Below are 18,512 nucleotides of genomic sequence, written 5' to 3'. Positions count from 1 at the left end.
CTGAGTCATGTTTGTTGCATGCCCATTAATTGTTTCATGAAGTATGCCAATTCATTCGATGCCAAATACTGTTTAATAATTGTGAGACTTTCCATGAATCGAGTAATCCACTTGTTGATCTTCTTTATTTTTTTTTTTTAAATAAAAAAAAAAAGAATGAGTAATGCTGTTTGGATTTTGGACCATAGTACCTCCCAAGCGCTCACCATTGGTCCTGGATTTAAAATGCATGAATTAGAATTCAATGGTGGACATCTGGGCCGTACAATGGTCACTGAGGGCATGCTTAACATTTCTCTATTTATCTCGATTTTCTAATGAAGTTGCAAGTTGGCTGGTACAACCTAGATGGGGCTTCTCTGTGAAAGAACTTTCAGGTTGGCACCTCCATATCCTCTTGTCCTGACCAGATGGGCTGCCTTGTGTTGATTCAAGAACACCCATTAAAGTTCTGAATTGTTCTAGCTTCCCATCATTCAGGAATATAGTTGTGTAGTTTAAAAAACAGGATGGAGAGTGGAGACCTTTTGGTCCAACCAGAACCTCCATTACTTGCTTAAGCCCTTTTGTATTAGCATTTAATATGCCATGTAGTACTACAAGACCTGTATATCTTTACTAAGTATTATCTCGAAGTGCATTTATCTTTGGCAGAACTTGAAATTTGATGTTGTTGCTTAGATATTCTCGTGTGCTTGTGCCTTGTTGAAACAATTCTTACATTCTTTCAGGTCTGTAGTTTATTGAACAAGATGCAATTACATGCGGAAAAATCTATAACAAAAGAGGAATGCAGTATCCTTGTATCTGCTCCTCCAACCAGAAGTGATATTCTCCATGCTTGTGATGTAATGGAGGTATAGTTTTATATATAGGTTTTTTTTTTTCTTGGACCTTTGGTTACTTCATTTGCTTGTAAGTAACTTGACATATTTTCTTTGAAGGATGTTGCGATTGCGTACGGGTTCAATAAAATTCCCAAGAGGAAGCCTGCATCTTTGATGTCAGTTGCTTTGAATCAAATAAGCGAGCTTATCAGATTGGAGGTACTGACAATGTAATACTGCATTAATATTTTCTTTAGGCTTCTTTTTGGTATTTTCTAACTATTGACTATGATATGTTTTCAGGTTGAAGTCTGTTAGTTTGCTTTGTAACCATAGATGTTTGTTTTCATCTCAAGCTGCTTGCAGAAACCTTTGTTTTTCTTTTCTTTCTTCCACTTAGCTTGCTCCAAAAACCTTGGGTACAAGAACAGGATTTCCCACCCATGAAACTTAATGAATATATTTAAATCGGAACAAAGAGGGAAACTAGAAAAATTTGAAAGACCAATTAAATTAGCTAGCCTTATACCGAAGGGGAAAAAAGTATCTACCCAAAGGTTGGGATTGCCAAACTTGTCAAAAACCAAAATGGCCTTGCATTAGGATCCAGGTGTGGGACACTTTATTTTGATGTCTTATTAAGGTAACGATCTGTAACTGAAAAAATGTAGCTACCATTTTGGTACAAGTGTACAACTAGCGAATGACGGCTTATTATTATTTTTTTCTTTGGGTGAATGATTTGGATAAATGGCGGCTTATTAGTCAGAGCTTTAGGAATCCTAGTGTATTTCTAGTTTTCTGACATTTTTTCTCTAGGAATAAGCATTAATTAAAAGAGGACCTAGTGAATGTTGATATCCTTCTGCTAATCTCTATTCTTGATTGGTGTTGTTCAGGTTGGGCCTATCAGGGTTTGCAATTTGATTCCTTTATAATAGGCAGAATTCTTTTACCTTTTGTTCAATTCACTTGTTGAGAAACTAGCATCCCATACAAAAATATGGACTGGCAGACAATGAGACAATGGGGGGTTTTCCTCCATGTTTGGCAGTAAACCTGACAGCATATATTGTTGAAAGTTGATGCAGAATTAGTTTGTTTTACCTTTCTTTTGTGAAGATTATTCAGTTGTTTGGTTTGAAAATTTTTATGTATCAACTGCCTCAAAATTTCAAAAAATGAATGGGGCCTGCCTTATTTCTGAATATTAGTCATTTACAAATAGTGATGGGAATGGGTCTTCTTGGGCCAACCAATGATTATACAGACGAAAGCTCAACCCAATGTGACCTTTTTCTAATCGTTTGAATTGGTTCATGGATTTTCATGTTGGTTTTTATTGGAATCAGTCGGATTGATTGGCTAGTTACTGGCTTTAGTGGTCTTGATCCAGGTCTGTACCTGACCTATTTACTGATTAGTTGGTTTGGACCTGTCACCATTTGGCTATTTTAATGGATTACTATAGTTTGAGCAAGGTTATTAAGGCGGTGAGGCGACCGAGGCTTTTGAGGGTCTTTCGGAGCGCTTTGGCGATAAGGCGGGCATAAGGCATCACCTTAAGTGTTCTAATTTTTTGTTTTTTATGTAACCATTCTATTTGGCTCTAATGACATATTAAAAATTATATAGTACTACTCATATGCTAAATAAGGATTAAAGTTTCATACTTCATGCCAATGCAAGATATCCATAAAAAAAACAAATCAATAAAGTGAATAAACATATTCATCAATCATCATCATAGCATATAATATAAATATATAATTACACAATCAATATTGATGACCAACAGCCAAGAATATCAAACTAGATTACCAGAACCAAGGAGCTGCATATTCATCCCACACCCCCCACCCCCCCCAAAAAAAAAAAAAAAAAAAAAAAACAAAGAGCTGCAGAATAAGCCATAATACCATATCCAGCAGTACCATCTCACGAAGAATAAATCAGAAAACTACCAGATACAAAAAGCAATACTTGATAATCAAAAGAATAATACCCAGGCTACCGTACCTGTCACGACGTCAAATCGATTCAAGGCGGTGGAGGGGTGGCTAATCGATTTGGCGATGAATCGCTCGTTATGGCGTTGCCATGGCGGTCAAATCGCCCATGTGTTATAAATTTGTTAAAAAAAAATAATATGAACCAATAAGACATTATCATAAATTTGTAAAAAAAATTATATGAACCAACATATATCACAGGAAACATTGTTAAAATATGTTGCAACAGAAGAGAACTAGAAAAGATCCATTGAATTAACACAAGTATATTGGGAACCAGAGATTACCATGGCTTTTTCCCTCAGCACATAGACTTACCTTGCTTAATATTAATACAATCCGCAATACATAACATGGTTCTTTATCATGGAAAATCTGGTAATTGAAGACCACAATCATGCCTGCTGAAAAATTTGCATCAAAGGAAAAAAAAAAAAAAGAAGAAGAAAACCAAGGAAATCAGAACAGAGAAAGATTTCTGTTTTGTGTGAGTGAACTAAGGAAGAGGAAGAAGAAGATTAGAAGAATAAAAGAAGAGAAGAGACTGATTACTGATTAGTAGTAGAGAAAGGGGAAAAAAAAAAGAGGCGAAGACTCTGAAGAGTCGAACAAACCAGACTACCAGAGGCAAGGAAGAAGAAGGTTAGAAGAGGAGAAGAAGAGTCGATATCAAAGGCAAGGAAGAAGAAGGTTAGAAGAAGAGAAGAAGAGTCGATACCAGAGACGAGAAGAAGAAGGTTAGAAGAAGAGAAGAAGACTCGAACATACTTATCTTCACCGGAGCACAAGAGCAGCAACGCCGGAGTAGGAGCAGCTATTGCCGGAGCAAAATAAGGGTTGAAGTGTTGAAGAGAGTCTTCGGTCTTCACTTTGAGACTTAGGGTTCAAGGGCTGAAGAGAGTTGGAGTCGCGACTTAGTCTCTTTGGTCTTAAATTAGACTTTTTTTTTTCTTTGGTATAAGTTAATTTACACTTTTATCCCATGTAGCATTAATTTGTACACTTCAATTACACCTTCCAATAACATTGTTAGGAAGAGAATCAATTTAGTAATTATACAATAATAACTTAGAAAAGGAAAAAACAAAAAAACAAAATGGCGACCGATTTATGTATACAACGTCATAAATCGTCGCCATGGACGATTTGGCGAAGCCATACAACCCTTGGCGGTTGATTAATGAAGGTGACCCTAACCGGTCCATCGATTTGCCCTCTCAAAAATATCAGGACGCCTAATTGCCGCCGTGACAACTATGCAGGCTACAATACACAATCATTATTGATAACCAGCAGCAAACCAGAACCAAGGAGTTGCATATTCATAAAAAAAACTTGGAGAGGAAAAGAAAGCAGAAAAAAAGCTGCAACAGAAGAAAGGAAGCCAAAAAAAAAAATGAGGGAAAGGAAGAGTGGAGATCTTAACCATGTTAGATGTATTAAAAGTGTAGATAGTAAATTACTAATAAGGATGTGTAGTTCTGCCCCCCAGACCTTGCATATGCGGGAGCCTCGTGCACCTGGTACGCCTTTTTTATTTATTTTTATTTTAGTAAAGTACTAATAAGGGATAAGGACATTTCAAGTAATAGTGTCCCTGAAGATTGCATTACTCATTAAAACACCACATGTCATTGTATGTACAGCAAATTAGGGTATCCGAAGTCAAAGAAGCTTAAGGAGGATGAAAGTCGGCAAGGCATCAGGCCCAGATGGGGTCCCGTTAAAAGTGTGGAAGAGCTAAGGAATCAATGGTTTATCTTGTCTAACTAAGCTATTTAATAAGAATATGAGCACAAGAAAAATGGCAGATGAATGGAGGAGAAGCATTGTGGTTCCAATTTACAAAAATAAAGATATTCAGATCTACAATAACTATAGAGGCATAAAACAAATGAATCATACTATAAAATTATGGAATAGGGTTATTAAAACCCACCTGAGACAAAAATCTACTATCACAGAGAACCAATTTGATTTTACGCCGGTGAATTCCCAATTACAAATTACATCAAGGATCAGTTTTAAGCCCTTATATGTAAGCCCTTATTTGTTTGCTATTATCATGGATGATTTAAGCATAGACATTCAATATGAGGTTCCTTGGTGTATGCTTTTTTCTTATGATATTGGTTTGGTGGATGATACAAAAGCAAGGTTTTGGTGGATAAGACAAAAGCAAGGATTAAATGATTAATGCCAAGTAAAGTGGGGATTAAGTTTGAGTTATGGGGATCAACCTTGGAATCAAAAGGTTTAAAGATTAGCAGAATGAAGACAAAGTATATAGTGTGTAACTTTAGTTACACTAGGATGGATAATGAGGTGGTAAAAATTGGTGAGGGAGATTCCACAAAGTGATTATTTTAGGTATCTGGTCTCATTCATAAATAAAGAGGTGATATAGACTATGACGTTTCTCAAAGAATTAAAATAGAATGGATGAAGTGGAGAGGTGCGTTCGGACTCCGGAGTGTTGTGTGATCCATGTATTCCTTAAAAACTACTTGGTTAGTTCAATTGATCTCTCCTTGCTCTTGCTTCATTCGATTCTCAGTTTCTAATCCCAGATGTGACTATTCCATCTGTTGTCCCCTCCTCTCTAATCAAATGAAAGCCGTCCCTATAAGAATTAGAGTAAGGAGGCCTGTCACTTTGTTCGTACCTTCTTGGCTTAGGCTTGCAACTGAACTTGTATGGTGCGAAATGTTGGTTAATTAAGAAGCATCATGTCGATAAACTTAGTATAGCGGAGATGAGGATGTTGAGATAGATGTGTAGAAAAACTAGAAAGGATGAAATAAGGTATGATCATATTAGAGCTGATTTGGAAGGAGTTTCAATGCATGACAAGCTACGAGAGAGTCATTTGAGGTGGCATGATCATGTTTAACGGAGGCCGTTGGATGCTCCAATAATATGGAGTGATGCATCCCTTGGGTGTCCTTTCCTTAGAGTGGGTCTCCTAGGATTGTCTACTCCTCTGGATTACATAGAGAACCTCGGTGGCCTCCATCATCTCCAATGGATCTTGGTCCCCCTGCTTCTTCCCCCCTTAGACTTCTGGTCCTCTCTTGCCCCTCTCCCCTTGTCACCGTGGTAGAGGTGATAGAGTTATTTGGTCTCCTTCTCCTTCGGGCATTTTTAGCTCGTCCTCAACTTGGGATTTCATTCGCTCCCACAATCCTCTTACCCCTTGGTGTAAGATTGTTTGGTTTTCTGGTCACAAGCTTCCGTCACAGTTTTGCTGCTTGGAGAGTCCTCTCCAATTGCATCCCCACCCAATCCTTTCTCCTCCATCGACATATTCATGTCTCTCCTTACTGCTTTCTTTGCTGGTATAGTATTGAAGACTCTGACCACATTTTCTTCAGTTGTTCCTACTCTTCCTCCATTTTGGAAAAGAATTCTCTCCTTTTGTTGGCTTGGTAGGAGACGCATCCTTCCCCTTCATTGGGAATGGATTTGGGTGGATATGACTTTTGTTGGATCTTTAATTTATGATACTGCTGGAAAAATCAGCTTCAATGCTACTATCAATCAAATCTGGATGGAACAAAATCTTCGTAGATGGACTCCTTACTCCCGGTCTTTTGATGAGATTTTGAAAGACTTCTACTTCGATGTTAGTTCCATGCTTAACTCGATCCCCCCACCCTATTAGAGACTTCCTAAGGAACAGGCTTATTGTTGTCTCTTGGTGCCTTCCCCCCTTTATCCTTTCTCCACCCATTTCGTTGGTGTTGTTGCCGCCTGTTTTGGCCTTTTATTTTTTTATTCACAAAAAAAAAAAAAAAAAAAAAAAAAAGAAGTGATTTCATTCAGATTGAAGGAACTAACAGAGCAAGAGGCAGGCCTAAAACGACCCTAGGAGAAGTGCTAAGACATGCATACCTTGTGTCTAGTATCTATTATGACACCCCCTTTTTTTTTCTGCTACAAATCAGCAAAGTATATTATATGGTAAAAGAATAGATGTATAGGATTATTGTCTACTCCATAGTATCAAGTATGACCTTTTTTTTTTTTTTTTTTTTTTTTTTGCTATGAATCAGAAAAGTATATTAATAGTAAAAGATAGAAGTCCAAGATTAGAGTCTCGGTATATCCAGATGTACACATAAGATGATTTCACTCCCCCACAGCATTGCCATCAACAGGGAGCAAATCAACCAGAAATCTACTTGCAAGTAGAGTCCACCTTTGGCATGGCCATCAACAAACACTACATTGCAAGAGAGCACAAATATAAAAGAGACTATAGCTTAATCAAATCTGTATCGAGGCCTTTTTTGGCATCCTAGATAATTTCATGATGCACAAAGGGGGAACTAGCAGCCTAGGAAATAGAAGTTTGTAGGTGGGCACTTTTCTTAGCCAATAAATCTTCCATTGAGTTTGTTTCCCTGAAATAGTGAGATATGCTCTAGGAAATGAAGGGGATATTGATTGAGATAACACCAAGGTTTGAAATCTTGTTTCGTTTTGTTTCGGTATTTCTGTTGTTTCAAAACCATTGAAATACCGAAATCTCGGTGAGTTGCATTTTTTTTTTAATTCGGTTGCCTGTTTCGGTGGTCAAACGTACCTATTATGACCTGAAACTTGGTGGGAGATTGTTTTAAGGTTAATAAACATGTTTAGAATATAAATTTGCAAAAATATTAAAGCATGGTGGTGTTTTAGAATTGGACCCTTGTTTGACACCAACCATTGAACTGTTCAGGAGATTTTATGAAATATTACTAGAAGAAGACATAATATGATAGTAAAACAAGTAACTAATGCATCAATGCCATGATCAAAACGTACCTCAACATTAATTAACTAATATTTAGAGTACTAGAGAAATAGTATGCAACTCCCTAACTCCGAACTCCCAGCTAAAGTCCTCCTCTCTTGTCTTACTTTGAAGTTTCGAAGTCCCAAATGACAATATCCTAAGTGCCAATCATATCAGTTATACAATACTAATTGTAAACTTTCTATTGGAAAGAACTATGATGGCCTGGCTGGATTCCATGCCTAGTACGATGGAGTCGACGTGCATTTTCCTCTGTTTGCTCCACAAATGTGTGCCACGTCATATTGTGAGAGAAGAATTGAACGTAGTCCTCCACAGCTGCCAAAAAAAACTTGGTCATTTATATACTGAAGGTAACCTATTCCAGGCTAACCACCATAGTATTAAGAAGAAGAACCCGTCATTGAGCTACTGTCAACTGATGCTTTCGGCAGCAAGTACGACTGGGCTGGGTAGGATAATATGTTGTCCACAAAGCCACCAGTATGTGATTAGGTCTGGGAGCCATAGTCAATACTAGGAATGGATGAACTAGATGTATAACCTATCCTAGTGAATTGACCATAGGGTCTATAATCACCACCAACATTGTACTCTGATTAGGTGCTCTCTTCAGTAAATGCTGGGGGCATGCCAATGCCCACTTCCTTTACTATGACTATGAGGATGACTATCCCCTCTACTCAAACTCATTCTGCCGATAGATGTAGATAGACTATCAACGTTCATACCATCTTGCTGCTCATCTGCACCGAATTAGCTACGAGGCCCTTTAGTGTAGCTAGCCTGCACTCCTCCTGCCACTCGGTTGATGTGTACCGTGATCCATATCTTGTGTGGCATGCTGAAATTGACACTCCTCAGTGAATCACATTGGCTCCAGCTCTGGCTCGACATGTTCATACTGCTCTCGAACTCCTTCAAATCTATCACCGCCCCAATCCCCATCACCATCATCACCATCATCATCATTTCCACCATTATGGCATCGTCATCACCATCACCATCACCATCAGCCTCATCACAACTTGGTGCATGATGTTGTGTCTGAGTCTGAGCCTGGGTACGACCACATGAGGTAAGTGGACTAATCATCTTCTCCATCTGAATCATCCCTACCAGGTGCAGGCTCGAATGGTCGGGGGTGTTTGTGATCCTTTCCTCTGTAGCTATATACTCATCCACATTGACTGCCATCTCTTACACTACATATGCGTTCGGCCTACCTCCTGGCTGATCCATCAACGGTTCGCCTCTGTCCCTCATCCAGTCTATTATAGGATCCTCTTCATCTGAGTCGATTTGAAAAGCGTCAGCAAGCTCGATCTAGCCCTTATCATTCTCCATACCCATGCGTATGAGCTGCATCCTTAGTCTCATATTGTAGTGCACATACACTAAGTAAGTGAGACGATCTGAACCTAATAGATTCCGCCTTTTCGAGTGAATGAGTGAAAATGTAATCCAGTTTCGCTCACAACCAGTTGTAGAACATGTCTGTGAGAGTACTTTGATCGCAATCTTCCTCAATTCCGGTGCCAAACCCCCATACAACACCCACCATGCAGCTGCATTACAAGTTACAACAAGTGCAAAATATTATTTTTATCTCAAAACATTTGACACTTGTATAAGTAACATACTGGAATTTGGATTGCATACTAGCATCAGTATTCGTACGACCCTCAAGTGCGGCGGGGGCTCCAAAACTGCCTAATGCATCCCTGAATTCTTTCGCCTATAACAAATATACAAATAGGAAATAGTTAACAACCATTATACTGAAATTTAGATTCCTATTATACTACAAAACTCACCTCAGTATTGGTTGTGGCTTGTAGACCGGGCCTTGGTTGCATTGCAACCACCTGCTTCATTGCTTCCAGAAGCTCCGGATTCAATGCAAGTTTATGGCTATACTGATACCTGGAGTTTAAATAGTATGCTGAAATTTGCCAAAAAATATTATTGTTTATGACTCAATGTTAACATTAATGCATTTATACATCATATAAAAGAATGTCTTCAGCTTTGCTTACCAGCCTTATGCAATGGATGCTTGAATTGGCGCTCCCAACGTTCTTCTATTATGTTCTCAAATTTCTTACTTCTACGTGGATTGGCAGTGTAGACATGTTCTTTCGTCATTTCCACACCAGCATACAAGCTTGGCAAGGTGGGCTTGACGCAGAATCCACCATCAACATGCCAACAATTGGTGACAATATTTTCACTACGTTGCGTAGTTGTGTCCAAAACTCACTTGATGAAATTTTTGTTGTGCTGCCCTACCACCAGGTGATCTTGCTTCCCTCCACCCAAACCACTCCTCAGATTAATACATGGATCAAAGACTTTCTTCGACTCACAACTCTTGACTGCAACATAGTTGGTGGCAGATCTTATGAGACCCCATGTCCTTCAACATCAGATTAATGTAGTGTGCTGCATAAAGAGTCCAAAAGAGTTGGAATCTGCTGTTGTTCATCATTTTCTGACGGGCTTTCTTGTAGTTGCTTCCATTGTATGTCACAATCTGAACAACGCACTCTATCCCAATTTCTTGCACAACCTCCTTCAACAGTTTGTAGATGTATTTTGCATCCTTTGTTCCCCTGGATGCATCAACAGATTTCAGAAAAATTGTCCTACCATCACAATCTACCATAAAGTTAATAATGGACTTTCTCATGGGCCCTGCCCAACCATCACACATTATGGTGACCCTGTAGCTCTCCCATAATACCGTCAATTATCTATATATGCTTTCAATTTTTTCTTCTCCTGTGGCAAATACACATTCATCACTTCGTATGTTGTGGGCCCCTTTAACCCTATTCTGGCCTCAACAACGACATCAAGCATTGGCTGGTAGTAGGGACATGTAGTGGTGTTTGCTAGGATGCTATGAGATAACATCCACTTTGATGTAGCTTCCCCAACATAAGCCTTCATATTAGTCCACATCCCTTTTATCTTACGTTGCTTGCTACCCTTTTTTTGTACCTATGGGCAAGGATTAAAGTATCGGTATCGGTCACCGCATCGGTCAGTCAAGATTAAGATACGTATTAGAGGGTATCGTATCGTGTCAGAGATACGCACATAAATGTATAGGAAACATTTTTTATAACACTTTTGCATAAAAAATAGTTTAAAAAAGTTATATATAACATTTATTATGCATAAACACTAAATTGAGAGTATCACACTAAGAATCCAAGGTTTGTAGTTGTCCCATAAATGTAAAATCCTTGTTCCCAACCTCGATTTCCACTTTAGCTCGAGAGAAAAAATGACTGGTGGCAACTTTGGAACAAAAACCCCTCTAGTGTCTAACATATATAAAATCTATCCTTAAACAACATGTATTTATGTTCTATTTAAAAAAAAAAAGGTTTTAGGGAAAATGTTTACATTTCCAAGACTTGGAAATGTGTAGATCTTTAACTTGGAGTAATCTTCAATGGAGTAGATGCAATGATGTGGCAAAAAACTTGGCAATGCACTGATTTTGTGAAATTACAGCAAAGAGGAGTCGAAATGGGTCAAGACAGTCGAGTTGGAGTCGAAATTTCGATGACTCCTCACAAGATGATGTTTAAATAGAATGTGTTTATAACATTTCGGCAAGATACCAAAATGTTACACGAAATTTCGGCGAGATGCCAAAATTTTGACCTAAACAATGTCCTTATTTTGTTTCATAGCCTGTTTCGTTTTGGTTAAAAAAAAAAAAAGCCAAAATGACCTAGATATCACCGGTATCTCGGCGATATTTCAAACCATGGATAACACCATATTTGATGAAAACATCATGGGATCGATTGACTCCATACTTCCAAAACCACAACTTTGGAATCATATTCAACAATAAGCCTGTGAATTCCTTTTTCTCTTGCAGATTCCAAACCAATTAACAAAGCTGAAAATTCTGCCACATAATTGGATTATATCCCAAGGTTAATAGCAAAGCTGCCTTTTGGTATACCATCGGAGTTTCTGATGATTCCCCAGCACTTGCATGACCCGAATCACCCCATGAACATCCATCTATATTTTATGTTGTCCAACCCCAATCTGGAATCATTTCAACTCTGTGATTTGGTCAATGTTCGAAATTTCATTTCATTTTGGCCGAAATGGTGTATTTTTTTTGTTCAGTTGATTGTTTCGGTGGTTAAACGGACCTATTTTGACCTGAAACTTGATGGATAACTTATTTTAAGGTTAATAAACATGCTTAGAACATAAAAATGCAAAAATATTAGGACATGACATTGTTTTAGAGTTGTACCTTTGTTTGACAGCAACCGTTGAACTGTTTTGAAAATTTTACTTAGTTTGGGAGAAAGAACTTTACCTTTCCTAAGTTTTGAATGTGTAGATCTTTGTAGAAGTCCAATGGAAGTCAAAATGTGTGATGATGTGGCTAATTAGAGGCTTGTTGAAGTGTTTTTCCTTCAAAATATGCAAATGGAACCGAAACCACTGAGACAGAGTCGAAATTTCGGTTCGACCGAAATTTCGACCGAGATATGATATTTATAACATATGGAATGTACCAAGACAGGCGAAATACTGAAATACCGAAATTTTGTATAAATGTTATTTTGGGCCTTATTTCGTTTCGGCCAAACAAAAATTTCGACGAGATTTTGAACCATGGATTCGGTTATTGGAGGTGGTAAAACAAGTGATACCAAATAATTTGTCCTCTGATTTGATAGAGCATTTCCATTTCAGACTAGCATCTAGAATTGTCCTTTAGACTGGCTTGCGTAACGGATTTTTGTTGGCGAGCTCTTCCCTCATATTTGAATTCCTCTCAAGCCATATGTGCATTGGGATCAAAACGAAACCAGCCGTCCACAAAAATTTCAGATGCAAAGTACATCATCTTTGTTTACACCATAAACATAATTCATCTAGTGATGATAAATCAGACCTAGGTGACGCTTTGACAACTATGCGCTACATGCGAGAGTATGCTCTTCTTTTTCTTGAAATTCTTTGCAGAGTTTGTTTTGAGGATTTCAATTACAAAATGAAGTTTTATATAGTATATAGCCATTCCAATGCTTCCAGTCAACAATTATGAAACACTTAAGAGACCAAGTAGTTCTCTCTCTCACTTTGTCATTCTTTTCCTCTTTATCTTTTTCTTTCCGGTCTCCCAGTAAGTTTGAGTTTCTTATATGGTAATGGAGTGAGTTTCACCAATGCCACACCAGTTCCAAATACCCACCCATCTTGCCCTGCTGGTATGAGTCCTAGTTACATTGTAAAATTGGTGAAGGCAATGCATTTTTCACAGGTCGACTAGGGTTAAGAGAATTAGAATTTGAACAATTGGGAGTATCACACCACACCCTAATGGCCTGACTTTTAGTGGTGGGCAGAAGCCTTTTGCTGCACCTATCTGCTAAACAGAAAATTTGGTGTAAATGAGTTTGTAATTCAGAAATTTTGTGCTTCTCAATCAGTTTATTCTTTTTATACTTTAAATGAAATTTTAAACCCTGATGATGTTATGACATGACATGTCCTAAGTTTTTAGAACATCCTCATGAAATTTCTGTCATATTTTTCTGTGAGAATATTTTCCTGCTTTTCTTACATTTCTACAGCAGCCTCTGATATTCTATTCCATGTCACTTCTTGTTTCTCCTACTAGATTGCAATGAATGGGTATACAGAGGTGTTAACATGGATATTGTGCTCATACAAAGAGAATTTCTTCATGTTGAACCGTAAGGATGACCAATTGACAGCTTCAATTATTGCAAATCCTCGTTCAGCCGATTTCGAGGTTAGTTTACTGCTTGCGCACCTTTGCAAAGAGTGAAATTCTCACAAGTTGATTTTCCCTGTGAACAACTCTCTTGGCTATTTCAATCTTAATTTCAAGTGTATGTTGTAATCTTTGTTTGAACCCTCTGATGTATTCTGAGCTCGTTGTAATTTCATTCAATCTATTTCTTTGTATGTTTCTTAATGCCCCTTGCTTCGCCAGATGTTTTTGGTGTCTTCTGAAATGATTTTGGGAGGATTTGATGAAGAAATGGATGGTTATCAATTATTTCTGGTGTTTTTGCAATACAAGTGCCTGGGTTAATGTACAGGTTGAACTTTGTAAAAATAACATGCACAGTCACTACAGTTTTCTAAGAAATAAGACCATAGATTCTGCACTTGTACAGTTTTTGAGAAATTTGGAAATAAAGTTCACATACGTCTTTGTCCACCTAAGCCTTGCAGCAATTAAGGGGGGTTACAAGTGTCGATTTTGGGGAATTGTGACTTGTGTCTAACTGACACCAGCTTTCCTTTATTTATAATAGATGAGATATGAGTACAAGTACAATAATGCCCCTGTAGGCAATACTACCCTTATACTCAATTACTACACTCCCACTCAAGTTGGTGCATGGATATTACATATGCCCAACTTGCACAAAATAGGATGAAAACCTTACTACTAAGACATCTCGTAAGGACATCTGCTAACTGTTCTCCAGACTTTAGAAAAGGAATGCATTTAATACCCTACTCTAGCTTGTCCTTGATCAAATGCTTATCAATCTTTACATGCTTCGTGCGATCATGCTGAACTGGATTATGAGCAATGCTAATAGCTGATTTTCTGTAAGAGTACAACATTATAGGCACTGGAATAGGCACACCTAAATCATGAAAAAGACCTTGAAGCAAGAGTATCTCACAGATTTGCTGTAAGAGTACAGCATTATAGGCATTGGAATAGGCACACCTAGATCATGAAAAAGACCTTGAAGCCAGAGTAACTCACAAATACCATGCGCCATGGCTCGAAACTCAGCCTTTGTGCTAGATCTATCCACCACCGCTTTCTTCTTGCTACGCCATGTGACAAAATTGCCACCAACAAAAGTACAATATCCTGATGTGGACCGTTGATCATTTGGGGAACCTGCTCAGTCTGCATCAGTATAAGCCTCTACACACATATGATCATAAGGCGAGAACAGAATGCCCTTCCTGGTGCTGACTTCAAGTAGTGGAGAATATGAAACATTGCCTCCATATGAGAAGAATAGGGATCATGCGTGTACTAACTCATCAAACTAACTATATAGGTGATGTCTGGTCTAGTGTGGGATAAATAGATAAGTCCCCCAACTAGTCTTTGGTATTGACCCTCTTGAACTGGGTTACCATTGCTCTTGAGACGAGTATTGGCCTCAACGGGAGTATCAATCAGCTTTCACCCTATCATCTTGGTCTCAAAAAGGTCTAGAGTGTAATTTCATTGAGGGAGAATTACACCTCTAGTAGACACAAGCCACTGCAATACCAAGGAAGTACTGCAACTTATCCAGATCTTTTTAATCTCAAACTCCTTGCCCAGGTAAGGTTTCAATTTAGCTATTTTAGTAGAATCACTCCCAATGACGTCAATATCGTCAACATATATTATGAGGATAGTAACCTGATCACCAAGTTGTTTGATAAATAGAGTATGACCAGCCGTACTTTGTTTATATCCCACTGATACCATAGCCCTGTGAAAATGACCAAACCATGCTCTTGGGAATTGCTTTAGCATATACAATGCTTACTTCAGTTTGCATACCTTCCCTTAGTGTCCTTGCCAGACAAACTAGGAGGGATGTCCAGACACACTTCTTCCTCAAGCTTACTATGGAGGAAGGAATTTTTGACATCAAGTTGCTGAAGGTAGGGGAAGGGAAGAAATCCCTGAGATGCTCAGAGTTGCAGGGTGGGAGAGGAGTCGCACAAAGAAGTGGGGGGTGGGGGAGAAGGGAATCGTACACACTCAGCCCGCAGACACCCACCACAATATCAACTCATTACTTCATTCTACAATCTATCTTTCTTAATCGGTTACAAGCATATAAATAGTAAAAGAAATCCAACATGAAAGCAAACCTACTCTAATTTAGAAACTCAACTTAATTGGAAACTAAATCCTAATAGCTTTCTCTTATTTAAGCTACCAAAAATAAAAGATTGCATGAAAATAGAAATTAAATCCTAAAAGATCCTACTAGTCAAAGACCCATATTGGATCCGGTTCAACTCTGTTTGGATACCCAGATGAGTTTGGATTGGTCCATAGGTGTGCATCTACATCAGACTACCATAAGTCTAAGTAAATCATTTGACAATAGATCTAGCTTTGTACCATCAGCTTTTTGTTTGGCTGTAAACACCTATTTGCATTCCACAACCTTCTTTTATGGTGGAAGAGCTACCAAGTCCCACCTGTCATTCTTCCCAAGTGCCCTCATTTCTTCGTCCATAACATCTTTCCATCATTGATTTGCAAGAACCTCCTGACAGTTTTGAGTATTAGAAACAGAGGACAAAGAAGACAAAAATGCATGATAGGAAGGCGATAGGGAATTATATGATACGATATGGAAAAATAGGATGTTGTGTGCAAGTCCTACTTCCTTTACGAACAACAATAGGGAGATCAAGAGAAGGATCACTCACATCAGGAAGGACGAGGTTACCTAATAGGGTGTTGGAATCTGGATCAGAGGATGATTGCCCAAGCACTTTGGTAGGGGTGTCAACTTTTTTTCTTTCAGTGAGAATACACCTACAATGGAAACTTTTGAACAGATTTTGGCTCCCCATGAATAGAACTATTTGGCATCATCCCCTTCTCAGCCGAGTTCTCCTCTTCCTGAATAGTTGGGCTGCGATCAATGGAGACAACCATTTGCATCTTACGTTATTGTTCAAACTCCCCTTGAAGAGGTACTGACACAGGGTAATAGGCCTCCGTCTGATGAAACACTGAGACAGGGGGTGATAACTCTTTCACCCTTTTGTGTGGCAGAGTATCCAATAAAAATACACTGAAGACCCCACAGATCAAGCTTTGCATGGAGGTGGTGGTTGTGAGCATAACAAACTCAGCCAAAATAATTTGGGAGGAGCCACAAAAGAGGAAGATCCAACAAGCACCTCAATAGGACAGTGGGATTCCAAGACCCAAGACGACATCCGGTTAATAAGATATGTAATAGTTAGGACTGCCTCACTCCAATATTGTGTTGGAACATGCGTCTCAAGCGTAAGAGACCTGGCAACATCCAACAAGTGCCGATTCTTCCTTTCGGCCACTCTATTCTATGTTGGAGTATCAACACAACTGGTCTGATGGGCAATGCCGTGATCAGCAAAATAAGATTGAACATCCAAACTCCTTACTATTATCAGTGCATAATATTTTAACTATAGCATCATACTAGTTTTGAACCAAGCAATGAAATAGCTGAAAACAATGAAAAAATCCATTCTTATGGCAAAACATATAGATCTAAGTAAGCTGAGTATGACAATGAATAAATGTGACAAACATCGGTATCCATACACAATGGGCAGGGCCCCACACAGCAAAATGTATTAATGACAAAGAACATTACTTCTGTTATCTCAACTGGGGTAAATACTTCTAGTTTGCTTGGCAAAAACACAAGCATCACATTACTTCTGTTATCTGAACTGGGGTAAACACTTCTAGTTTGCTTGGCAAAAACACAAGCATCACATAAAATCTGGTTCAGATTACACTGCTTAAATAAATCAGGAAAAAGTCTAGATAAAGTTCCCAAAGGGGGGGTGGGGTGTACTAAACGCTGATGCCAATGATGTAACTTTGATAAGGCAAAAGATGAATCAGTGTGCTGAGCCTGAGTAGAAGAAACTGTGGATGAGTCACTGTCGAGCAAGTAGAGGCCGCCATTCACTTTACCATTGCCAATCGTTGACCCTGTCACCAAGTCCTGAAAAATACTATGGGAAGGAAAAAAGGGTAACTTTGCAGTTCAAGTCCCTAGTAATGCTACTAATAGATAACATGTTAGTGGAACATGCAACATTGACAAGAAGGATAACAAGGGAGAGCATTGAATAGTACCCTTTCTTTAAATAGAGGATAGGGAACCATGAACAACTCTTAACTTTAGTTTTACCTGATGACAGAGAATACTGGGAAAAATGACCAGGAGAACCAGTCATATGATTTGTTGCACCAGAGTCAATTATCCAAAGAAGAAATACAATAAATGCACAATGACCACCAAGGAAATACCTGAGTGAGCAGAGTAGGACTTGGATGTAACCGGCGTAGAGGCAGAAGCAACAGCAGATGAAGATGAGGGCTCCAACTTGGTCATTTGACGATGCAGAAGAGATAAATCATCCTGTTATAGGGAAGCACTAATGGGGTAGCAGAATCAGTAGCAAATGTCTCAGTCTGGCTTTCTTGGGACTCGTTGGATTGACCACAACCGCATCCCCTGGAATTGGCTGGCCACCCATGAAGTTTCCAGCAAAATTCTCTTGTGTATGCACCTTGCCACAAAAATCACCACTTCACAGGGTCCTTCTCAGCAGTAGATTGATCACCAGACCTCGTAGAAGCACCATGGGACTGAGATCCATTACCCTGATGGGGCTGACCAGAATATAAGGCTGATCGTTCCTGTGTTAAAGGCTGTAGCATGGCAGGACAACTGCTGTCTTCAGATTGAACCATAGAGTAGGCCTGTTCTAGAGATGGGAAGGGGTCACGGTTCAGGATATGTGCCCGAATCTAATCAATCTCCACAGCCAGACCAGCCAGGAAATAGTACACCTGAAGCTTGTCTTCGTGCATCTTGAAGGCGGTAGCATCAGTAGAGAAAATGGTCTGAAAATCATCGTAAAAATCCAACTCCTGCCGCATACCTTGCAACTCAGAGTAATAGTGGGAGAGAGTAAACTCTTTCTGCTCTGTCTCATGAATCTTCTTCCTCGACTCATAGACCTGTGCATCATTCCCTACTTGGGAATAAGTATCCTTAGGCG

General features: G+C 38.9%; 1 protein-coding gene across 5 annotated transcripts in view; it reads left to right on the top strand.

The window, feature by feature from the left end:
- The window catches only part of LOC122079291 (phenylalanine--tRNA ligase beta subunit, cytoplasmic-like), a 51,664-nt gene that overhangs the window by 19,513 nt on the left and 13,639 nt on the right, over positions 1-18,512 (top strand). For all 5 annotated transcript variants that reach the window (XR_006140406.1, XR_006140407.1, XR_006140405.1 and 2 more), the window contains exons 12-14: positions 732-857; positions 945-1,046; positions 13,321-13,455. Coding sequence is in view for 1 of the 5 variants with exons in the window: in XM_042645645.1 (XP_042501579.1) it covers positions 732-857; positions 945-1,046; positions 13,321-13,455 (363 nt within the window). In the remaining 4 variants the exon portion in view is untranslated. The remainder of the gene's footprint in view (positions 1-731; positions 858-944; positions 1,047-13,320; positions 13,456-18,512) is intronic.

The sequence above is a fragment of the Macadamia integrifolia genome, chromosome 5, assembly GCF_013358625.1.
Source record: "Macadamia integrifolia cultivar HAES 741 chromosome 5, SCU_Mint_v3, whole genome shotgun sequence".
In the NCBI taxonomy this organism is placed as follows: Eukaryota; Viridiplantae; Streptophyta; class Magnoliopsida; order Proteales; family Proteaceae; genus Macadamia; species Macadamia integrifolia.
The sequence above is the reverse complement of the archived record's forward strand: the minus strand, read 5'-3'. Positions and strand labels throughout refer to the sequence as shown.